The sequence below is a fragment of the Anarhichas minor genome, unplaced genomic scaffold (assembly GCF_050575085.1).
Source record: "Anarhichas minor isolate MPS153535 unplaced genomic scaffold, ASM5057508v1 ptg000010l, whole genome shotgun sequence".
Taxonomy (NCBI): Eukaryota; Metazoa; Chordata; class Actinopteri; order Perciformes; family Anarhichadidae; genus Anarhichas; species Anarhichas minor.
In genome coordinates, this window is record NW_027466456.1 from 19,073,577 (window position 1) to 19,098,999 (window position 25,423).

The window sequence follows — 25,423 nt, forward strand, 5'->3', positions numbered from 1 at the left end:
ACATGGGGGAAATGTTGTGACCCAACATGTACCATGAACATGAAGGACGGATCCTCAACTCAAGTGTCGATCCTTTACTTTGTTTCTTTGCTTCACATTTTCCCCCAACAAACTTTGACTGTATTGTGAGTGATTTATACCTTTTTAGTCATGAAATAAGCAAAAACGATTTTTTCTTCTGCAAATAAAAGAATCTTAAAATTCTTAATCCTTAACAAACAGATTGGTATGCACCATCAGCTAAAACAGAAGAATAACACATTTGTAGAAACAAATCTGATCTATCTAATCTAATTAACACAAAACCATTGTCAAAACAAAAATGTCAACCCCATGGCCCCGTGGCACTGGAGGAAGAGTCAGTGGGATTCATCCTCTGGAGACCATGAATATCTTTAAAAATTAGCATATATGTTTGTATTAGTCTGGAACAAAGTGGTGGAAAGTAACTTAATACATTTACTCTATACTGTATTTTAATTTTGAGGTACTTTACTTGAGTAATTGTTGTAAATTGTTTGATTGCATGTTTACTTTTATTGTGAAGAGCATGAAAACGGAAGGGATTTTTCTGTGAAGAGACAGGAAGTAGCATGTTACGTGCTTCTTCACGACAACAATGATGATAAGTAAAAACCTATATGGGTACATCCCAAGTCTCTTAATTCTCATTTCCTCGCTCCTCGATCCTCGCTTGAACCGGAAGTTGTTCTGCGCCGCCATATTGACGGCCGTCCCAAAGCTCTTATTTAGCTCTGAGGAGCGAGGATCGAGGAGAGAGGAGGGATCTCCGAGGAGCCATGAGCGAGGACCCACGAGAACAGACTTCCAGGAAGTCTTTTAACGGCCGACACGCCCCCTCATTGTTCATCTGTCATGTGATTGGACGCTGCAGCCGATCGGACTGATGAGATTTTTTTCAACATGTAAACAGTGAAGACGGATTAAACTCAAGCTTTATATTTGATTCGTTTTCTGATTCAACATCTGGTTTAAATAAATGTTCATTGTAGACTGAACAACAAAAGGACCACAAACAACTTTCTACATTTATTAGAAAGATTTGTGTTTTCATGATCTGAACTTTTATTATGGAAACAATTAAAGTCAGAGGGAACTGTAGAGAGGAAACACGTATATATATATATATATATATATATATATATATAGAGAGAGAGAGAGAGAGAGCGAGCTGGAGAGACTAAACACTTTTTACATAATTTATCATCATTTCATTCAGTCACGTGAGGCTGTTCATTCCTGATTGTCGGGTTTGATGAGTTTTATCATTTAAGAGAAACAATAATCATATTCTGGGTTATTTAATAATGACGCCATAATCTGAATTTCAAAACGTACAGACGCAAATAATTTATAAATAAGACGATCGCATTCCGCCGGTAGAAATGGATCCTGCGCTTATAAACAGAACACAGGACACAGTTTGTTAACAGACTACAGAGAGAAACACCTCTACAGTAGTGATTACTGTGTGTCTTTATTAGTTATTAGTATTATTAGTTACTATTATTAAGTACAGTGATCATGTGAACAGACACTAACTTATCAAAAGTCTCTCCAGCTGTTAAAGCCGACTGACAGCTGATCCAGCTGTGATCAGCTGATCCTCCGTCATCAGAAACAGACATCGCTTCACGTGACGCAACTGAGGAAAGGAAGTCCCATGTCTCTTAAAACATATTTCCTCGTTCCTCTCTCCTCGCATGGTTTCCTCCATGCATCCCTGGTGGGAAGGACTAAGACGCAAGGAAAGGACCCAAGTGAGGGAAACGGGGATGCAATTAAGAGACTTGGGATGTACCCTTTGTCGGGTGCAAGAGCGTCGTCTGTAACAGCTTTAACGTTACTTCCTGAAACTTCAGTATAACAACTAGGTGTTATACTGAAGTTTCAGGAAGTAAAGTGTTCCGTTCAAAACCAGACGTGTCTTGGTCGTCAATTAGAAGCTCCACTTCACAACAGTAATTCCATTTTCTGCTACTTTATACTTCCACTTTACACTCGCACTGTGTGTTCATGCGGTCTGCATGCACCACCTCTCCACAGTCTCTTTAGTTTTTGAGATACCCCTACCACAGAGACAACAAAGTTATCAATAATGTATACCATATTCTCCTAGGTATTCTCCTTATTGTATATTTTACTGCAAAAGTGGTTAAACTGACAGATATTCTGACAAACCCCCTAAATTACAGGCGCTCAAAATATAGCCAGGCCAAATGTGAGTTATGCCTGTTATGACTTTGCTGAGGTACACAGTGTAACTTGTCTAAGTGAAAGTTCAGAGGAGGAGGAGGACATCTCCGAAGAGGGGGAAGCATTAGGGTAGAATGGAGGTATAAAGTAATGTACAATGCTATTGTGAAGTTAGTTGACTCTGGACAGTTCGGTTTACTTGTATACTTTGTGATGCAAATAAATCTGTGTGAACTGAAGAAAATCCAATCTCTATTGTGTTCTCTACCCACGTGGGTGTTCGTTAATGATTTCCTAATAGTGAGATCCTGTGGTGTCTCAGCACGAGTCAGATAGATAACAGTTACTGAGCCAGTCGTCAGGTAAAGTCAAAGAAGCGTCTCATTAACGCCAAAAAAAACAACCTTGTATGAGCTTCGATCTTCTCATTGAGACGTCATTGGTGAGACAGAGATGAGTTCCGTGCGGGAGGTTAACCCCACGGTGCTCCGGATCAGAGCCCCGACGAGCCTGCAGAGTCTTGCTGCACGCATCAGAGAGGAGATTAAACAGGTAAACCAAAGGTGCGATACACCTTGAACTAATCTGATTCAATCAAAAGAAAAGTTATCTTTCAGGAGAAAGATAAGGTTGCAGTTTGTGTCTCTAACGAATAACTGAATCAGCAGTGGCGGAAGACAAATTCATATCATTTCAGGAGCAACATTTCCATGTAAAAGCACATAACACGTATATTCTATACATGTTGTATTATTGGATTATTGTTGCAGTGTGAAAAGACCTACAGACACCGCCACACTTTTAATGGGTCATCTGTGATGATTGAGAGGGATTCTTTTTGTATGAGTCTATACATTGTTTTTTTTTTAAAGAAAATGCTGCATGCTATACCTTTAAGTGATGTCAGCCAATACCTCCATACACTTGTTCATTAATTATCCTAAAAGCTGCTTTGTGGATTATCAAGGTAAAAAGTTGGATCATTTATTGTCAGGCGACGCACGGCGCGTTTCTGTTTTTGTCATCTAACGATTCTGTCACTCAAACCCACGTTACCACCTCTGTATTCATGAGACTCCGACGCGTCTAAAGAGGTGTCATAGTCTGGGTTTGGCCAATCATAGGCTCACAAGGGCTTCACATACACACAGGCAGACGAGAATTGATCCGTGGTTCACAGACACAGAGAGGGTTTAGAGAGGCCTCAGGCTCTCAAAATGATGCCAAACTGCTTCTATTTGGATAGATTGAATAATATTATAGATAAAACAAGTGAAATATATAGTTATATAGTATATAAAAGTATAATGGAACAGGTTCCAAAATGACAAATCTGCTTGACCTCCCGCGACCTCTCTGACACAATAAACTCTACAACTTTTGTTTGCTTCACTTTATCAAAGCCAAATCTTTTTATACAGCCCTCTGACATGTTGTGCTATGATTTAGGAGAGTTTTTGCTTACACCTGCATCATTAAAAAAAGATATTCATGCTTTCAGTGCTTGTTTTTCAGGCGAACCTGAAACTTTTCAATTTGAGCTGTGTGCCATCTTCATTCACTATTAACCAGTAACATATACATAATATTTTCACGTATGAACACATCTCACAAGTGTTACCTTTATTATAGCATCAAAATTGTTAAAATAGGCCTTGTAGTTACAGATTTGGAGTCTTTTATGTATGGTAATGCAATTTTCGAGCAGAGGCCTACAAATAGGGGATGAAGACCCAGTGTCTTCGATATTTATTTAGTTTTGGTCACACATTCACTGTGGAAAAAGAGTCATCAACTAATTAACATAAAGTATATGTGAGAATGATGAGTTGATTTACAACCTTATAACTAACCCGTACTGTTTTTTTTCAGGGAGGGCAGAAACCTTTCCAGCAGGTGATTGATGTCAGTTCAGGGGATCCCCACAGGGCAGGGATGGCACCCATCTCATTTGCTCGGCAGGTTCGTGTTTTATAATTTACCGCCGCGTGTGTGTATATCTACTTGCTGTACCTGCTTTCCTGACCCTCAAGGGGATCAGTGTGACAGCTACAAACTGAGAATGTCTATCATCCCAGGTCTTGGCGGTGTGTTTTTACCCCGAGCTCCTCAAAGACGAAAGCCTTCCTCTGGATGTCAAGCAGAGGGCACAGCAGCTTCTGGGGGTCTGCCATGGAGGGAGTGTGGGTGAGAATGAATAATATTTGGTTGAAAACATTTGTCCCTTTGACTGGCACCTCTGCTTTAATCGCTGATCTATCTACTTTGTGGATGCCAGGCTCATACTCTCTGACCTCCTGTGGGATACCATATGTCCTCAAAAGTGTTGCAGAGTTCATCACGGGGCGAGATGGTGGAGTGAGTTCCCACCCAGAGGATATCATTTTCTCTAACGGTTCCCAGAAGTCTTTGATGGTACGAAGAAAACACATTTTTTGGAGTAGGATTAGTAACGGTGTAACACACTGGATTAGCCATTACTTAAGTGAAATGTCCATTAATCATCTTAGGAACTGAGTCTACAGCCATGCTACCGTCAGCATGCGACCATCCTCACAATGGCAATGCTTATATGCTGATGTTTGCTATGTTCACAATCTTAGTTTAGTCTGTTAGCATGTGCTAATTAGCAGTAAATGCAAAATACAGATGGCTGATGGGAATATAGCTAGCTTTGCAGGTATTTTGTCAAACAAAGATATTGGATCAATTTCAATTATGATCTAATGATGGCACTACATGAAAAGTCAGAATAGACATTTAAATATTAATTGACACAGAAAAAAAGTAAAGTAAACAAAATAAGCTGAACACTCTTATCCTCAATGCAAAAAAGTACCGCCAATGTGGAATAAAAGCATACATTTTTGCATGTTCCTTATTGTATTCTTATTCATCTTGTTAGATTATTTTGCACCTGATGGCCAGTGGGGAGGGGAAGACTCAGACAGGCGTTTTGACCCCGATGCCCTGCCCACACACCCTGCCAGCGCTGCTGGAGGACAACGGGTTGACTCTGGTGCCATACCAGCTGATGGAGGACCGAGGCTGGGCTGTAGACCTGGACGAGCTGCATCTAGCTTTGAAAAACGCTAGGGAGCTCTGCGAACCCAGAGCCATTTACATCAGCAACCCAGGAAACCCCACAGGTAAACTACACACAGCAGCTACATTAACTAATATCCCCACTATAATCTCTCATACTCACTATTATTTCTCCTTCTATAGGTCATGTGCAAGACAGGAAAACAATAGAGGAAGTGATTCGATTTGCTGCAACCGAGGGCCTCGTTTTGTTGGCTGATGAGGTGATTGCAAGCTACATGAGGAAACTGGGATCTAAAAGTTGTTCAAAAACAAGCTTCCCTTTTTTAATGTCTTCTTGAACCTTCTAGGTGTACCAGGACAGTGTGTACGGACTGGATAAAGAGTTTATTTCCTATAAGAGAGTCCTGTCTGACATGGGGAAAGAGTACTCAGAGACAGTGGAGTTGATATCTTTCCACTCTTTATCCAACGCCTTGATGGGAGAGTGAGTATCACTGATGTTCTAACTCGCTCAGGCTAAGCCCTCTACTGTACTCCATGGGTAACTTTTCAATAGCGGTCGCTCGATACACTACGTCACTTGCTCTGCACGTCACTGCAAGAATGTATCTGTGGTTTGCACAAAGGTACAATGTCAATATTTTTCCAGGCGACTGGGCCGATGTGACACTACGTTGGCTGTGTTGGGGTCAGCGATGGGTCTAGCCTTTGCTATACTTAGATCCCCAAAAAATGTTTTGAATGTTTTTTCAAGCTGAACTGAAATTGACTGTCAGATAGATCTGTTGGATAGGAACAGACAGATTTGCTCTTGGTGGATTAAGGTGAATACAATGCCTTGCAAGTTGAACTACAGCATGGTTACTGATTATACGGTTATGTTTAGCCAAATCAACTGGTTAAGATTATGGAAACATCGAAGCCTGGGTGAGGCCTATACACCAAGAAAGTCAACATAAACTGAGACATTCTTTCCCTACCTTAAGCAAAATGCCTACTCGTTGTGCTCATCATGTGTTTAGGTGTGGTCTGAGAGGAGGCTATCAGGAGGTAATTAACATGGACCCAGCAGTGAAAACGCATTTAAAAGATATGCAGGGCACTTCCAGCCCTGCAGTTATACCACAGCTTGCTCTTGAGGTCATGGTCAATCCACCCGCTCCTGGAGATCCTTCCTATGAAACATACTCACAGGTAAGGGAAACATGTCATCAAAAAGAATTACTGGCAACACAGTCTCTTACAAAAAACTGCTTGATACTGTACATAAATGCACCAGAATAATAACTATATATTTATACTTTAGTGTTAGCCAAAAAAGGAACAGTACCCAGTCCTGTACCCGATTTTAAAAACCGGAAAAGGTATTTTATTAATATTTATTAAACTGTGTCACCTTAACAAGGGGCAGTAAATGCAGATACATGTTGCTTCATGGATCTTCCTCCATGCCGCCAGCGCCCAAAGGCTCATTCAATTGGATTATTTTTTGTTAACACCCCAGAAGGCCGGAATAGTCATCAAACATTTTAAACTGTACAATGAATGTCAGTAAATCTGCGCGGGAAAATGAGCAGAAAGGTGCCAAGACGCTCTGTACTGTTGGGTTAAAATACTCCTTTCAATACAGTTGTGGTTAAATATGAATTAATACAACTTTGAGTTACTGTCAATGGAGTTGTTTTAGGGGACCACCCAGGCCTAGCTTGTCCTTTTTTCTCAATTGAAGGAGATTCTTCACTCTCAGAGGACTCTATCCCAGAATGCCCAGCGTGCTTGTGAGTTCCTTAACGATCTACCAGGGATGAACTGCCAACCAGCGATGGGGGGCGTCTTTCTTTATCCCTATCTGAATTTACCACCTAAGATGTTAAACGAGGCTAAGGTGAGTAAAAACAACAAAATAATGCTTTAAATCTTTAAATTCTTAAATGTTTTCTGATGTTGTTTACATAAGTAATATGTGTTAAGAAACGGGCAATATACTGATTAAAAAAGCAAAACAATTGATGATTTATTTCATTCTTTATTTCTAAAGTCACAGTTATCACTGGTAAAAGGAAACATCATTTAATATTAACTAGTGTTGTGCATAAGATCCCATATTAAGCATGGAAAAGCTGTAATTTTAGCAGTAATTTGAATGAGGCACTGTGTTTAACCTCAGATGTTAGGAGTGGAGCCAGATGTGCTTTACTGCCAGAGGTTACTGGAGGAGGAAGGTGTGTGTTTGGGTGCCGGCTGTGAGAATGGGCAAGAAGATCCAAACTACCACATTAGGTAAGAAAAACAGCAGCTTGTGTGAGTGGGAGTTATTTTAGTTTCAGACCATCAGAGTGAGGACATTTTTGAAAAGAGAGGACACTGAATTTTTTGTTTGAAAGTAGTGGACATTTTGTAAACAAGGACATTTTTGGAATGTGATTGATTTGTGATGATCAGCGTCGTTGATTATATGACTTATTATTAAAACCTATTCCATAACTGCTGACTTAATACTGTTGCTATCTGACTAATGCTGAGACACCACAAGATCTCACTATCAGGAACTCAGTAACGAACCCCCGCAGAACACAAGAGAGATTGGATCTTCTTCACTCCATGTAGGTTTATTTGTATCACACAGATAGCAAACCGACAGCAAACCGAGTTGTTCCAGGATCAACTGACTTCACAATGAAAATTTACATCATTTTATACCCTCACTGCCCCAGGCTTGGTAACTTATTGGTCCCCAGACACGCTCACTGAGATGAGTTGTAGGAAATGTGTCTGTGAATGTGCTGGGAGCCCAGGACTCTCGTCTCCTAACGGATCCCTTGGTTGCCATACATCACATCCCTCTGTGTGCTTTATTTTCTGATTTCCTCTATACCCGTCATCAGTGGACGCTCCACTAATTGTGGCCTGACAGTTCCCTTTCTTATACCACCCGGCTTGGCATCCTGTTTTCCCATGCACACAATTTTTCTTTACCTGCTTATTAAAGGTTACAAGTTTGATTATGATGATTATACGTTGATATATTTCAAGACACACACACATTTTCCTTCTATGGTGAGCATCATTTTTAATTCAAAGGACAGAAAGAGATTTCTGGAAAGTGACAGCCCTTTGATATTTTTTATTAAAGAGCCTTTGCACACCTTTATCTTTTTTATTCATTTATTTTGTTTCTATTTTCGTATGGTGAGGTTACAGTTGTGAAACAGTGTTACCACCTGTATTCAGAGCTGCTGGACAACTAAAGGCATTTTAACAAACAAAAGTTCAGAAAAACAGTATGTAACGTAAAACAGAGTCAATTTGCTGCTTATTTTAAGACATTACATTTTAAAACAAAATAACTTGGCTTTGTGTGTGTGTGTGTGTGTGTGTATCAAGACTGGTGTGCTAAAAGTACCTAAGTAGTGTCTACCTTCTGACACATGCATATGTTAATACTCTGTTTTGTGTGGTACTTTCCCTCACAGGCTGTGTGTTTTGGCTCCTCCTGCCACCCTGGAGGAGATCTTGGCAAGACTTTGTTCTTTCCACCTGCGCCTGCTGGACACATTTCCCTGACGGAGGTGTCAAGGACACAGACTTTGGAGAAAAAGACCAAAGCATGGTTCTCTTGCAAATCTTTTAAATTGACAGTCAGTAAAATTAATAACTCATCCTGCAAAGAATAAAATAAATATTGATACTAAATAATAACTTTTGAAACGGAAGATTCAAGCCATCCAATGACGCTTTTTGAGTTTTCCAAAGACTTCTGCAGCCGTTAGCATCTTATTAACTAACAAACTAAAATTGGAGTGCAACAGACAAAATCAATAAAGGATCTTTGAAGTATTCATGAGGTTTGATTTCATTTGATTTTACCTTATTATCAATATATTTTTCTGATATGTGTCTTGCGTCCCAAGGCCTACAATGCTTCACATCCATAACAAAACACAAGATTTAATTAACCAAACAACAAAATGTAGTCCTACTAACACGCAGTATATTAGAGTATTAAAGTATTCAGATTTACTTAAAGGGACAGTATGTATCATTTCGGGGGCATCTATTGCAGAAAAATAATATAATACTTTATGTGTATAATCTCCTGAAACTAAGAATCATTGTGGTTGTGGTAGCCTAAAATGAGCCCTTCATATCTACACAGGGAGCGGGTCCTCTTCACAGAGTCCGCCGTGTTGCATCGCCATGTTTCTTCAGAAGCCCAGAACAGACAAACTAAACACTGGCCCTAGAGAGGGCCTTTCACCTTTCTATGTTACCTGAAGGCCACAGTAGCTCTGCGACGCTTCATGAAACTGTAGTGACTAGTACTAATACCACACTATGAAAATATTTAAAATAAAAGTCCTGCATTCAGAACCTTACTTCAGTGAAAGTATGTAAGTATTGTCAGCAGGATGAACTTAAAGTAGTTTCATCTACAGCATACATCATATTCTACAGGGTCAGCATATGTTCGTAGTGTTCACTGTCCTGTGGAAACCATGCATCTCTAAAAAGTTTACTTTTCATGAGCTCCGATAAACAGCCCTGTTTTCCGTTTTGTAAAGTTGCATTTCCCAGCTGATCCAAGAGGCTTTTCAAATCATTCATTTAGCTTAAGAAGAAAGGAGAATTTTCTCAACACATAAATGGCATTTGCATTCACATTGCCAAATTTTGGGATATATGGTTTTCACTGGACAGGAAGAGAATTAAAAAAATATTTTTGAAAAGTCACTAATATAAATGTAGTGGAGTAAAACGTACAATATTTGTGTCTGAGATGTAGTGGATTAATGAAGTTGCATAAACTTCTGGCTCTGGAGGGCTTATGTAAGGACGAGTGAAACAGATGCAGCAGGGAACACAGATTCCCAGGCCAAAGACTGAACTGTGTGTGTGTGTATTCGTGTGTATTTGTGTCTGATAGCTATTCCATTTTGAGATTATAAAAGCCATACGACACACTGACAGTCCACTCTGAGGAATCATGATGACACTGGCGCTTGTCCTGCTGCTCGCTGCCTGCGGTAAGTCTCGTCTGTCTGATATGAAGAGGGGCATCTCTTCTTCTTGCAGGGTTAGAGTCAAAGGATGAGTCTAGATTTGTTCTGTATTTGTCTTATCCTCATTATATCCCATGATAACAATGTGTTTGTCAGAAAGCTGACGTCTTTCACACCACCACAATACCTTTCAATATGAAACTTGCTGCAGCAAAATACTATTTGTTTTCCCCCCTAAAGTTGGCACAGAAAAAGCGACCCAATCACAGAGAACTGTGCATAGTGCTGAGGTCATAGTCGGGGTTACAGACGGTGTTACAGCTTTCAGTATCAGAGCAGAGTTGTATCAGGCTTTGTAACCTCCAGTCCTTTCTGTGGCGCAGCTCACGGGTGTGGCACACCCACCTATGAGCCCTCTGTGAGCCGTGTTGTGAACGGGGAAGATGCTCGACCCTACAGCTGGCCCTGGCAGGTGAGTTAATATTGATCGTTAAAAGTCAACATTGTGAGAGGTTTAGGGAGCAAGTTACTTGGTGGAACTGCTGAGAACTCACAGACATCAAGGAGCACTGCTTTCTTTTTTTATAAGAGGTTACAAGCCAAAAAGGTTTGAAACCACTGGTTTCATCTTCATCATCACTAGTGACTAGTTGATAAATGTAATGGAGAAGAAAAAGGGGATGTGGAAAAAGAGTGGAAGTAAAGTAGCAGCATTTGGGAATACTCAAGTAACGTATCTCAAACTTGTACTTAAGTACAGTACTTGAGTTAATGTATTTAGTTACTTTCCACCACTGCAGTGTATGACTCTGCTGCTCTATTCTCAGATCTCTCTGCAGTATCTCAGCGGCTCCACGTACCGTCACACCTGCGGAGGCACCCTGCTCGCTCCCAACTGGGTCATGACTGCTGGTCACTGCATCGGGTAGATCACAGTTTACTCTATTTTATCTCATGATGTTAGATGACGGTTACATCTAAAGTTTGTCTTTATACACATATGTCTCTCTCTGTGTGTCAGATCGCGTACCTACCGTGTGGTAATGGGCGAGTATGACCTCACCAAAGAGGAGAGCTATGAGCAGATTAGAAGTGTGGAGAAGATCGTGGTTCACCCTCGCTGGAATGGTAACTGCTTGTCTTGTGGGTGAGTGAATACGTCTCCTCCATACAACAGTTTTCAACTCATGTTTCAAATAAAAACAAATAGCTGTCCAGTATATAGTTTTACACCAGGACAGTGACATTTCACTCACGCATTTAAAGCTGCAGTAACTGATTTTTTGGCCTTGGGGCAGATGGTTTGATGGCTTGTAAAGGCTTTGGTAACCTTTTCTAAAATGCATAATATAACTTATTGAGCTATTAACTTGAGACATTTCCCTTTCCTGTGTTTGGGGAAAAAGGTTTTCAAGTTCATGATATTCATTTCTGTATCACATGTTGGAGTTCTTTCCTTCCATGATTTCCAACATGCTTTTTTGTTGTTGTTGTGTTCAGTAATGACATTGCGATGATCAAACTGGCCTCGCCTGTCGTTCTGAACGACAAGGTGCAGCCCTCCTGTGTGCCGGTGAGCGGAGAGGTCGCTCCTCACGACGACCCTTGCTACATCACTGGCTGGGGAAGAATCTACAGTGAGTGTTTGAAAAATCCTGTTCTTTTAATTTAAAGGGGATTTTTTATGCAGCGGAGTGCCGTCTATTCACACTCCTTAACAATATTTGGCGTTAATGCCTTGTAATGATAATATCAGCAGAGGATAAACTGAACACTATACCTCTGTCAAATGACACTAGGCGAATTGAAGACATGTCGGATGACATCAAACAACAGACCACAGCTCGAATTTAGGCAAGTGGTCATTTTGCATTACAAATGGACGAATCTACAGACATAAACAAACAAAGCAGTTTTACTGGTTGACGTGAAACATGTGTGGGACGGGGACTTACAGGAACAATTTCTCTGCACAAGAGAGCTCCCTACTACTACGACTGCAGAGGACATTTTCAGCTCGGGTTCAAACTGCACCATCTTTTCATTAAATACATTTGAGAAGTTGAAAATTTTACTCGATTTGGGTCGCGGCTTGTCATTAAGGGGTGACGGTGGGTCCCGCAGACAGACCAGTTGAGAACCACTGCTTTAAAGGAATAGTTGGACATTTTGGGAATTGGGATTATTTGCTTTTTTGCAGAGAGATACACGCGAAGATCACAAATAATAAACACCATAACATTATTGAAACTATAAAAGTTCTGATGATGTGCGGAGGACATTTTAGTTTTTTTGTTGGCTCCCCCTGTCATCTCAGCATTACACAGTCACTTTAGAACCATGAAGCTAATGTGATGGTGTCTCCTCAAGCGTCATGCGACACCACCTGACGATGCTCTGCATTCTTAATCTTTATTCCTGCAGGTGGGGGTCCCATTGCCTCCAAGCTCCAGCAGGCTCTCCTTCCTGTGGTGGGCCACAGCATCTGCAGCAGCAGCGGCTGGTGGGGGAGCACTGTGAAACCCACAATGATCTGCGGTGGCGGTGACCTCCGCTCTGGCTGCCATGTATGCACCGCTCCCTTCATCCCAACGCGATAACAACTGCAGATTCGCTCTGTGTCAGTCTGATGCCTGCACTTGTCTTCTGTCTGTCTCCTCAGGGTGATTCAGGAGGCCCTCTGAACTGCAGGGGCGGCGATGGCAGGTGGTACGTGCAGGGCGTGACCAGCTTCGTCTCCTCTCGAGGATGCAACACCCCCATGAAGCCCACAGTGTTCACTCGCACCTCTTCCTTCACCGAGTGGATCAGTGACGTGAGTTTCCTTCAGAGAAAAAGCACAGTTTCTTGTGACGTATGTCATTTACAGAGACGTGTTTCAAAGTGTTGGATCACCATGAACCTCAAGAACAGCCTCTACTAGAGATGAACAATGTTCTTTCAAATATATAATCCTTCATTTGGAAAGTTTATTTTTGGGCTTATGCAAAGAATTAAATAAAAAAAAATCTCCTGCTAGTCCGAAACTTAACTTCAGATAAATGCAATTTAACAACTTTATATTGATTTGACAATGAGCTCCAGAGGTAGATCCTAGATGACTTAAGTTTAGAAACCGAGGTGAGTGAGCACACACCAGTTTATAGTGATTGCACATCATTGGGAAGTTAGGAGAAGCAATATTTATTAATCAAAATAGAGTGTTGATATTGTTTGTGGGGATTTGTGGACTTGCAGAGGCAACTTTGTCTGTTTGTTTTTTACTTTTTTTTCTTATCTTTCAGACTATGCTGCAGCACTGAAGACCTGGGGCCTTTAAATCTCCTCTAAGCAGTGTATTTTGTTCATGATGGAAAGGTGTAATTTAAATTTAAAGCATACTCTAAACTCAATATTAATGTGTTGGTGTCAATTTGTGAAATTTAGATGGCAGAGGTATTTTGAAGTTTGAATTCGCATTTGAACGGCACAGGTTATGCAGCATTTCCTAAGTATGTTGATACCTGTACAGATTAAGCATTGCACTCTTAATAACTTCATAACTTTGCCAACTTCACGGTAAACAGTTTTTTCCTCGTCCTTGTTGTTTTGGACGTGGTAGGACTGCGGGTCAGCTTCGTCTCGTTCATCACAGGAAGTTCTGTTGAGGCAAAAAAAAAAACACAAAAGAGAGTGGTTGACGTTAACTTGACTAACAAACAAGACATATGAGTCACTAACACCCTATTGACTCACGTTTTTTACTTGTAGTTTCACACAGGACACAAACAGCGGTCTGTTGGACGCTTGTCCTGTGTTTGTTTGACTCAAGTGATGTCACTTGAGGACAGTTATCAGACTTCACACAGCTCCCTCTGGAGGGACAAAAGGCTCTAGACAACTCTTTTTCACATAATGCTGTAGGTCTAGGACTCTCAAACACCTGGATACAGTCTCTGACGTCTAAAACTATGGAGCTTTAACTCTGTGGCAGTGCAGAGTACTGTTGGAACTGGAGTTATTTTCAGTGGGTGACCACAAGGTGTCAGTGGTAGCTCGATGCTGGCTCTGTTTCCTGATGAGAGAGGAGGAGGCAACACTGTTATGGACTTGCATGTGCCATGACCACAAAGAGAAACAGCATTTCATTCAGATTCGTGTACTTTTTAGCTTAATTTAGTGTGTAGAGAAACCTCAGGCAGGTGACCGAAACAACTACACTGATCATCCGGATTTGAAATTTAGAGCGAGGCACGAATTCTCAAAATATATATATCCACACACACACACACACACACACACACACAACAATGTAATATATGACTCGAGTACAAAAGAATATAGTGAAACACATGCAACTGGCTTGGTTTCCATCTGGGGGGACTCCTCTAGCCTTTAGCCACCTGGAGTTCAGCCCAGCGAGTGAATAAGTGTGCTTCAGATCACAGGCCATTGGCTGGCTGCTCATTACTGAACGATGCATTAAATCCTCGACTGTAAATAACGTGATAACTGCTGTGCAGGGCTCTGTGTTAACCACAGGAACGGGCGGCCATCTTTCCCTTTTTGCCCACTGCTTCATTTCTCTCTTCATCACTCTTTCTATCCCTTCACAATGACTGGAGTTCAATTTTGCACATGCTACGTAATTATTCCACCCCAGTTGCTCCAGGGAGAGAGAGAGAGAGAGAGAGAGAGAGAGAGAGAGGGGGGGGGGGCTCATTCCTCAAAAGCAAAGCCCCACAATCCACTCCCGCCTCCACCCTCCCCCATCTCCATCCATCCTCCACCGCTCAGCTCAGGGTGCTCCACTGCAGGAGGCCGAGGGAAACCACAGCATTATTTCTACGGCTTCACAGAATCGCAAAATCAGTTGCTTTGCAGGAGAGAAAACCAAGGCAGGAAATAAAATGAGGTTCAATTCCACAGATACACGAGAGCAGGGAGAGTAAACATATGGGAGGTATAACGCAGGTTAACCTGCTCTGATGATTGGGTAACTACAAAACGCCTGTTGAGAAATATACATTTAACTTTTAGTCTTTGCTGTTGGAGTGTTTTTTACAGTGCGTCGAGCGCGATTCAGTAAATTTGTGAACCTTTGCCTTCATTTCTAGTGAAGGCAAAAAAGTCTGTTACACATGATGTGCAAAATCAGACTAAAAGAACAATGAGCTCCATACATAGGCATTGCACTATTAAGCTCCAATGCAAAACATCTGTGTCCCTGACAAAATAGTTTAAGGATATTTAAGGAGCTGTATGGACTACAAAAAATGCAGAAAAACGTGTTTTATATAACCATAATAAACAATGATCTAATAAAAAATGTAGAAAGTTTAGGCACATCTCTATATGTGGCAGCAAAAATACAAAAGGATTGAGGTTAATGGTTTCAATATAACGTTATGATTGCTTCTAAAATGTCCAGCTTTGATATCAGATATCAACAAAGGTGTAGTTAGTTGAGGTCTTCCTGTCATTCCTCTAACATGTGCGTAGAGTGTTCATCTAAAGAATATATAATACTTAATAAAAATGTCTAAGTGTTGAAGTGAATTTTCCGTGGATGGACGTGGATGTTTTTTGGCCTGGAGAGCAGTCTCGACCCCTGGGCTTTATGAGAAATCACTATTCAAATTTGTCTTTCTCCTGTTTATTATAGAGTCAACCATTTCCCCTGTTTGTGGATGTTCAGTTTTCCTTGCAGAAGACCTGAAATTGCCTAATACACACACAATTGTTTGTCTTCACATTATAAGACCTAAATACTTTAATAACTTCCAAGGGAAATTTGCTGTAAACTCTTGTTTGTGCCCATGTTGCTATGTAACTGAGCCATCATTGGGATGCCTCTTTGAATTTTTCCTGATGTGCTTTCTCTGGTTCCTCAAATGCAATTAGATCCTCATGTTAATCCAATCCCCAGCACCGATTGTCTGTCTGTTTGTTCGGCCATCTGCCTGCTGACCTGCCTGGATTTCCGCTGCATGACATGATGGCAGTTAACGCACGTACAGCGCAGCAGATCCGATGCACCTCACTGTAAACACGGCGCACAAACAGGAGGTGGAATAGGAAGACAGGAATAAGACATCAGCGGGGACTGAGTGTTCAGGACCAATCTAAATGTGCTGTCAGAAAGGAGGCGTGTTCCTCCTCTGAGGAGTTACAGCGGGAGTTTGCAAGCTGTCGTGATGCTCACCATGGCGACGTGACGGGACAGGCTGCGTGTTTTCATTCTCCTCATCTCTCTATTCTCTTCTGCACCTTGTCTGTCTGTCTTTTCCCGTATCTGTCTTTCCTTCTCTCATTCAGAAGTATCGATGCAGGGTCTCAACTCTCCAGCACCCATTTTAGTTTCACTTGTATTACACAGCAGCTAGTGCAGGTATAATGACTTCTACCTGCAGAGCTCACTATATTATGCAATGACATACATTTTTATTGACTGCATTTAAGGTTTTTGTTTCACTTTGATCACCTGTTTTTCTTTTTTTGTGGCCCAGAAACCAAATGCAAAAGGCATTGGGAAGCTAACAGTCAGTAATGGGAGAAATACAGACAAGACGTAGCCTCAATAGGCCTCAGCTCAGGTTTTGGATTACACATGTTGCAGATGTAGTCTGGTTAGGTCTTTAAGTGAGAAAAAAATACAAAAAACTTTTTCAAGTTAACTTTGTGTTTTCCTGTTTCTTTTTTATATAGAATACATATCAAATACACTTAATTTCCCCCCCCCATATCTATGCCTATAAAATGTTTGATGACTCCTCCTCCCTTTGGGGATTTGGGGCAACTCCTCCTCTTACTTTTATTCGGACATACAACACTTTAAATAAGCAGAAGAAGACATGTTGGGGATGTCCCGGCCGACCCCGAGTTTGGGATTCACCGCTCTAAAGTCCTCTCACTGTGTCATCAAAGCACAGCTGCCTCTCCACAAACTCTATTAGGCGCCTGATGATGTGATCCACATGGAGAATCAGTTTGAGATGTGAATGAAGCAACATCTCAGCCCTCCTTTTGCTTCTTTTCTCACACTCTGACTCAGCCGCTGCAGAGAGCTCCTTCGACAGGAAGTATGAACCATGCAAAACTGTGTTACCGTGACTGTTCTGGATCAGCTGTTGCACTGATTAACTCTCTGTGTGTAGCTTCCTATGATCTTACAAGTATAGGACCAGGCCATCACCAGTAGACAACACCACAGAGCTGCATTAACACTGAGTGCTCATTTCTTAAACTGTCAACACAGGTCTCTCTGTGATCTGTTTGGCTGATGCATGTGGAGCTCATTGGCCGGGTCAGGAGGACTCGAGAACCGTCTTGTGTTGGAGGGATGCTCATGTCGAGCCGTGCGAAGCTGAGCGGCTCACAGCTTCTGAGAAGTGATGCTTCACACAAAGTGTTGCTATGGATACCTTCGCTGAGGGCTTTACTCCATCACATCTCACTCCAACAACATGTTATTGCAATATGAAAGACATCTAGGACACACTTATTACGTGCATTTTTGGGATAAATATGTTTATTTCCCCAGTTTGGAATCAAAACGTATGAGTGTAAGACAAACTGAACACACACACCGACACACACACACACCGACACACACACACTCCTCTTTTCCCTTTCCCAGCTCCGTCTGCTCTAAATATCTTGGCTGTAGCTGCTGGATGCCAGCAGGTGGTGGAAGGTGCTGCTAGGGGGTGAGAGGTGCCGGCTGTCGGGCAGCAGGGGGGTTGATGGGGTTTTGGCAGGTACAGCTGCCCCTGTAGGCTCTATGGGGATGAGTGACAGTGAGAAAGAAACACCTTGGAAACCGGGGTCAGGGGTTAGACAGTTAGCATGTTGTTCCCGAAGCCTGCGGGAATACATAATCTTATTACTGTCAGAGGAAGCAGAGAAATACATCCGCAGATGGCTGCGGGGTTGTGCATTGAAATTCTGTCTGGGGTCCAGGAGTCGTTATTGTTTTATAGATTCTAGGGAGACTGTAAATGTTTCTTTTAAATACAGTTAAATACAGACACAGTTTGTACGAAACAATAACTTTATTTTTTATTTCACTGTCTTTAGGATAAAAGCAACTAACGTTTGGGAGAAATCGTGGTTACGATTAATATGAAGGAGTATGGTATCACTCCGATCCACCACTCCAACCTTTAAACCTTTATTCTCCCCCTTGCTCATTGTGGGGCATTCTATTTCCTGTGTTGGCGCTGGACGTTGGCATTAGGCGAGGTGCATAATTGACCACAATTAACATGTTTTGCAGGGTTGCAGAGTCGGGGGAGATCGTGGTCTTGGTTAATAATTGAAAAGGTCAAAGCCAGAAATGGATTTTTTAAAACAAGCACCAAAACCACATTCTTCCCTTTACCTTTAGGGTGGGTAATGTATTTTAGAAAATGTTTTCATATTCGACTATAATAAATAAATCAAATGCTGTGAAAAAGAATCATATATCTTTGGCTGTCGCAGGACTGTAATAAGCCCGTCCTTTCTTTGGGCTAATGATTGAACGGTCTACATGTCTACCTACCTGCCCATGCACTCATTGCTCGTCACCGTAGTCTTCCACAAGATAATCGCTTAACAGCTGTGAGTACTAACAATAGCCATGTTTGTTTGCTTGCTTTCATAGTGAGAATTTTTGACGAGTGGCTTTGGAGGGAGGCCTGAAGGGACGGACAGTCAGTGATGCCAACTTGGCAACTTTCTTGCTAGATTTAATGACTTTAGGAGCTTGTGCTTCTAGCTAATTTAATTGGAAAAGGGTTGGCAACACTGGGCTGGGTTGTTCGGTTGGATATTCAATTTGATATAGCGTAGGCCTATTCTTGCTGGTTTCTCCAATGTTACCAGCTTTCAACAAGCGTTTCAGTGTTTTAGTATCCCAGCCTTTACCAGCGTGGTATAGAAATGTAATTCTTCCTGGACTCTAAACATCCAGGTGTAAAAGTATATAAATGTATTTGTCAGCCTCAAATGTGCACATACATGGTACAATCTCAGCTCTCCCATAACATAAGTAGCCTCTGTTTGCCTCTCAGCTTAGTTTCTCCTCCTCGTCTCAGTTGGCGCTGTGTAGCTTCTCTCCTTAGTGAAATGGTGTCACTTGCACATAATGTCTCCCTGGGGATGTTTTAGGATTCATACGTTTCGACCTCATTTACTTTGCCAGCCTGGGGACTGTAGACTGATGACTGCTCACTGTGCGTGTGTGTGTGTGTGAGTCGGTGGTTGTTGTGGTCGACACATTAGCCTTAAACTCTTCTTCTTCAGAAACAAAACAACCCGAGGAAACACTGTGCACACATCAGCCCGTCTCATCTCCTCCACATTTACTGTAGCCTACAGTGACTGACTTATCAAGCCATCACTCCTCTCAGGCTAAAGCACCTGCTGGGAGGACATACGGCCATCGTCTCCCCACAGTACTTCTTTAATTGTTTTGTGCACTCTGATGGCATTCAACCAAAGCAGGTCGCCCACTCTGCACCCCACGTCATCAGCCCGCAGCCAATGAAATCTAAAGATGGAAAAAGTTCCCAAATTTAGTTGGAATGTAGTTTTTTGCTTTTTTTTTCATTTACATCACAACCTCACCTGTAATACACTGTTTTTTGTATTAAGATGTTGAGTGATTATTATAAAAGAAGTGTTTATACTGTAATTCCCTGTTTAATCTTTTTTAGCTTCTGAAAGCTTTTGTAGTTTGTTGAATTGACAAAATGAGAAGTCAAACTTAATGCTGACAAAGGGACCAGTTATATTTGAGTTACACATTTTGTATTATTATTACTACATAATTAGAGCTAAAACAGTTGATTATGAATGAGTTTTAATGCTAAACTCTTCAGCTTCTCAGCTTCTACATATTTTCTGTTTTTCTTGGAAGATTTCTTTATGTGCCTTGTTAACTTTCATTTGTTTTTGCCATTTGTTGACATTATATAGACTGAACATATAAATGATGATGAAAATAATGATGCCTTTCAGCTTGTGTCATGCTGCCCCCAGTGGCAAGGACGATTAAAGAAACCCTGAGCCTCAGTCTGAGAGAAAATCTCCCTGATATCTCTCTGATATTGGATAACCAATATTGATTTGATCAATGCGTACACATTAACCTGTTGACATATTTCTTTTACACTTCAGATAAAATACCACCCATCATGTTCTCCTCCTCTCAGCATTTGACAGGAAACAATGAATACAGGGTTGACAGAGAGGGGGGCCAGCCCTTTTTTAACAGCTGATTCTTTAATTGTTTTGAACAGACCCACTGGTAAGCAGCAGTGTACAGTTTATTTATACAAGCTATCAAAAGCAGCCTCACACGTCATTAAGCTTTGTTTTGTCACTCTTCCCGCTGGTTGGCATTGATTGCCTCTATGAATAGCTACACTTTGCTAGATGACAGACGCGGAGCAGAAGACTGCAACACAATTACCGGGAGAGACACCAGCACTGTGTTTAACAGAGAAAAACGCTGTACGAGTAGATGTGTGACAGGAGAGGCACACAGTGAGAAGGAGTGAGTGCATTATGCTGTGAAACGATTGTTATTCTAAATGAGGTGAGACGGTTGAGAAGAAATTGTGGACCTAGTCGTTTGACATAGTGATTAACTCTAGGCGCTTCAGGGGACAGTATGTTGAAGTGTCTGCTTGTGGAGCAAGGTGGAGAATAATATTTTTGAAATTGGTAATAAAGCAGATTTTTTAATTCTAGTAAAATACTTTAAACGGTTTAAATCAAAGTGGTATGTTGACTGTCACTGTCTTCATTAAAACAGTAAGACATAATTACTTATAAGATCTTTCTACTTTCTTTATCTTTTAAACTACAAATCATCCCTTCCTCTGCTCTCCTTCTAGTCTGCCCGTGTTTGCTGGATTCATTGCTGTACCTCCCTCTCCCCTCCGTCTCCCCTCCGCTCTGTTTATAGCAACATTGTCTTTATTCCGGGCCCCTGCACCTTATGCAGGCCCAAACACACATGGCACAGTAGAAGAGTCAAATATTGCATGACAGTAAACAAATAACCACGCTCAGACCTTTGTTTGTTCATCCGGACAGAAGCTCTAAAAGTGTTTCGGCCCCCTTCTCATATTTGCAGATCAATGGAGGGCATTGAGTGTTGCTCTGAGTGAAGCCTCCTATTCGTTAACCAGAATGAACAAGCGCAAACAAAAACAAAAGCTGGATGGAGGCGGTGAGGGGCGAGGGCAAAACGGTATGTATAGTGGTTAGCTGGCAAAGTCTGCCTCATGCCAGTTTGCTATCATCCTTTTCTTCCCCATTATTTTCTTTTTTTCTTTAGTTGTTTCTCTCCCTAACCCATCATGCGTTGTCTTTTCTACTGAGTTATTGCGCTGCGTGAATGCTGCTGGCGGGAGCTCCTGATCTGACGTAATCAACGTCATGTAGCTTTGCTGCGTCTGGAGAGTGAACGATGGGCTGAGGGACATGGTGGTGGAGGAGACAGCAATATAGACAAAAATAATCAAACGTGAAAAAGAGTGAGAAAGGAAGGAAGGTTTGTAGGAAATCAAATATGTAAAAGATCAGCGTACAAATAACGTTTGCAAGGATGTAAGTTTGGTTAAACAAAGTGTTGTACTTGTTGAACGAGCACATAAATGTTATTTACTTCATTTAAACAAATCTATTTAATCTTAAAAATAATTATGCTTTCCATGATAATGGTAGTATACCAAAACTTATTGTATAAAATATCATACATAAAATAGTCTGACAGAAAATCCTCCACCTCTGAACATTTGACTTGGCAGCAAAGCAGGATTGGTGATACTACGTCGGTAATCTGCTGTGCTATGTTGGCGTAGCCTCTGTATAAAAGGTGATCCAAAAACTCTTCCCCTGTCTGCACATGTGTGTATGTGCTGTGTCTGTGTGTGCACCACCCATCTGCTTTCCTCAGTATGTAAACAACTGAGCACAGCAGAATCACGAGGGTCTGTCTCTTCTTCCGGCTCACTGTCATTCCTGCCGGCCTCGCCGCTCTCTCACCTGTCTGTGTTTGTATGCTCCTAACCTTCACTCTTTGTGCACGTTTGTCGACACGCCGCATTACGAAAAAATGTGACACGGAATAACTGAGATGTAGGAGTCTTGATGTGTGAGAGCTCTTCATATGATTTTCGAAATGGAAGTAGATCTTTTCAAAGACAGACAATTGTCTCCCTTAAGCTGAGAACAAACTTTTAGATTGTTCCAAGCATTCCTTTCAGAATCTCTGCTATCACATCAAATAAAGGCAAATCACCAAAAGAAAATGCTACAGAAGGTTTGTTTGGTCCTGACAATAAGGAACGGGTCTATACTCAACAACGAGAAATTAAAGAAGACAATTGGACAACTGTTGTGACTGCACCAAAACCAAAATGGCCAACCAACAGAAACCGTGTTTGTTGAACACAGAAATGAGGACACCAACCCTTGTGGGCGGAGAGTAAACTTAATAGGTGAACCAAACTTAAGAGAGACTTTACACCCTGTTTTACCTTGAACACACGCCCATCACAAGTTCTCTTTTTAATGGAATCCGATTCACTTGTCTTTGTATTGACCCCTGCTATTAAGATATGTTCTTGTTATCTAGGATATCTTTTTTGTTATCTGGCTTAATTGACCCTAACATTCGCAATCACACTAAGAGGTGATACGATTATCAACTCCGTAAATCAGCTGAGGGTTTCTCAACCTACGATTGCGTTCATATAACAGTTAGTGAGATTGTGTAAGATTTAACAATAATATTACACAATACGAAAAAGTTAGACACACAATCCAGGCTAAAAGCAACCCTAAATGCTGCTAAATGCCGGAAGGACAGCTGACAAGAAAACGCAGAATGTGTATGAGGGGAATTTAATAGGCTTGTAATATCACTGCCCCATCTGGGGAACGAATAGATCGACTACACTGCATCTACATTTGTGTTATCCGTTAAATGAAGGTGTTGCTTGGATGTTTTACAGAATGTAGCGAATGTCGACAGAAAGATGATAGAAACTGAAGGATGACAAAATCTTAACTTATAAACCTCTCCCAAAAACCGATTGGGATCAACCATGACACTCAATCATTGTATTTTGTGTATATATTTTTAATCTACGTCACAAATCGACTCTTTTGTTTGCATTTGTTCTAATCTTTGTTCTGTTGTCATACAAAACTCATCCTACATTACTGACTCACTACTATAGTGTGTCTTTATACATTAATTGTGCAAAATGGAAGTTTACCAAATCTCGAACAATGAAAACATCTGAGTTTATATATAATAGTATTGTTATGTCCATGATAACCAACTATGTTTACAATTTTCTTAGTATGCATATAGATACACATATATACCCACATAGGTCTATCTGTGTCATGATAACAATGTATATATATATATGTTTTAAATTGTTTAATTCATTCATCTTTAATTGATCAGGTTTTATTAAGTGATTTATATCAAACTGTTCAGTACCGTTCTGCAGCTGAGATAGCCCAGTTTTCAAGTATGGAAGAATTGAAAAGACGATGTAAGTTAATAACTAGTATTAGGTTGAAGTTAAAAGGTTAAAAAAAATGAACAAGATCGTTGTTACCGTGGGAGTGGTTTGCTGTTCAAGCCAAACACTGCATCACTTTCCTGAGAAGAAAAGAGCAAGAAGTCAGAGTAAAACTCTCTTCTACTATGAACTCTGGAGTAAGCTGAAGGCCGATCTCTACAACCCCCCCCCCCCCCCATGCCAGCAGACGACCTAAATTCAACCTAAAGTTAAATTATCTTACTTAAACTAATGATGTCTTGTCGCAGAAGCTGTGTGCCATCATTCTTTTTGTACTGATTTATGGGTTTGTGATTCGTAATTGAATATTTTTTGAACATATTTTGTTATTAATTCATTATTCTTTATTAAAACTGATACAAGCAATAACACTACAAAGATATGTATTACAGAATGTACAGAATGTGTATGTTATCTATTCATCCATGTCAAGAATGACATATTAAAGAGTTTAGAAACAATTATAAAAACACAATATAAAGCGGTAAACAGGCTTACCTTCATATCTTAAAATCCCTTGCAGCATACATAGAAGTATGAATATATAGGCCTTTTCTATATTAGGGCTGTACCGAATGTCTTCTAATAAGTTTTTCGAATGAATCTTCGAACGTCTGTCGTCATATTTGATGATGTTATCATCCAAAAACAAATTTGAGTTATAGAGCATCCCTTTGATGCAGGTGCGTGCCTCCCTGTGTGTGGCAAGTCGGGTCGCAGTGAAAATGTTGTTTTTGAAAAGCTAAACGCCAACAAATATCGATTGAGGCAGAATATTTTGTTAGAAAAGAACATGTGTCCTGTCGATAGCATTTGTCTGTATCCAGCTAACATAACAGGATACAGATTTAATTTTAGGTACAAACGGGCTATTGCTAAAATTAGGAATTGGCTTTTGTTGTGATGCAAAGACCTGCTATTGTATAAACATTGGCACCAGATTAAATTGTGATTGTATGATAAAATCTAGATTTAGTCGTCAATTAAACTTTAAATGCCACATGCATGAATTTATATTCAGGCAATCAACACCAGTTGGCCCAGACTGAAACGGACCCATGTCCAACTTGGTCTGGTCAGTCGGAAAGCATGAATCATAACTATAACGTGCTTCCTTTCTGTTCATCTCAAAACTACACCATCAAAGACTGAATTTATGGTGACATCAATTGACAGCTTTTTGAAATTGTCTTGCATGGCCTGACACAAGTTGTAGATGTTACATCCAAACTTGGTCGAGCTGTGAATATGAAAGCAAAGGAGTTATTCCATTGTGCACCGTCTGTGGAGCAGCATATTTTTCTGATTCTTTTAATTAACATGAATTCAGCTGGACGATACAGGCTCTTCAGTCCCATGCCTTCATCTGATTACATGCATGTGCATGTACATTAAGGTCCAGCCTCTTCCTCCTCTGTATGCTGTCATACATGCTCTCAGTCTACCTTTTCTCACCCCCCCCCCCCTTACACTCGTGCTCTTTCCCCCCCTCAGTCTCTCATCCTCCCCCTCCCTGGTGAGCAACACGGTTAGCAGGCGTGTGTGTGATCTGAATTTCAACATCACCGTCTGTCTACCAAG

The 25,423-nt window shown here is 41.0% G+C and overlaps 2 protein-coding genes across 2 annotated transcripts; both read left to right on the top strand.

The window, feature by feature from the left end:
• The first annotated feature begins 1,656 nt into the window (after positions 1-1,656).
• Positions 1,657-9,104, top strand: LOC142946888 (alanine aminotransferase 2-like). Its single transcript, XM_076088512.1, has 11 exons — positions 1,657-2,769; positions 4,090-4,179; positions 4,296-4,404; positions 4,496-4,632; positions 5,123-5,366; positions 5,446-5,525; positions 5,613-5,749; positions 6,288-6,459; positions 6,995-7,150; positions 7,433-7,545; positions 8,739-9,104. The coding sequence occupies exons 1-11, from the start codon at positions 2,671-2,673 to the stop codon at positions 8,827-8,829; spliced, it is 1,428 nt and encodes a 475-aa protein (XP_075944627.1). The 5' UTR covers positions 1,657-2,670; the 3' UTR covers positions 8,830-9,104.
• A 1,145-nt stretch (positions 9,105-10,249) lies between these two features.
• LOC142947056 (proproteinase E-like) lies at positions 10,250-14,075 on the top strand. The gene is made up of 8 exons (XM_076088704.1): positions 10,250-10,289; positions 10,649-10,737; positions 11,093-11,190; positions 11,287-11,412; positions 11,766-11,902; positions 12,690-12,832; positions 12,928-13,080; positions 13,550-14,075. The coding sequence occupies exons 1-8, from the start codon at positions 10,250-10,252 to the stop codon at positions 13,565-13,567; spliced, it is 804 nt and encodes a 267-aa protein (XP_075944819.1). The 3' UTR covers positions 13,568-14,075.
• Positions 14,076-25,423: the final 11,348 nt, after the last annotated feature.

Coding starts and splice junctions, on each gene's coding strand:
- LOC142946888 (XM_076088512.1), top strand. CDS start 2,671: ATGAGTTCCGTGCGGGAGGTTAACCCCACGGTGCTCCGGATCAGAGCC. Junction 2,770..4,089: donor TCAGAGAGGAGATTAAACAG/GTAAACCAAAGG, acceptor GTTTTTTTTCAG/GGAGGGCAGAAACCTTTCCA. Junction 7,546..8,738: donor GATCCAAACTACCACATTAG/GTAAGAAAAACA, acceptor TTTCCCTCACAG/GCTGTGTGTTTTGGCTCCTC.
- LOC142947056 (XM_076088704.1), top strand. CDS start 10,250: ATGATGACACTGGCGCTTGTCCTGCTGCTCGCTGCCTGCG. Junction 11,413..11,765: donor GGTAACTGCTTGTCTTGTGG/GTGAGTGAATAC, acceptor TGTTGTGTTCAG/TAATGACATTGCGATGATCA. Junction 12,833..12,927: donor ACCTCCGCTCTGGCTGCCAT/GTATGCACCGCT, acceptor CTGTCTCCTCAG/GGTGATTCAGGAGGCCCTCT.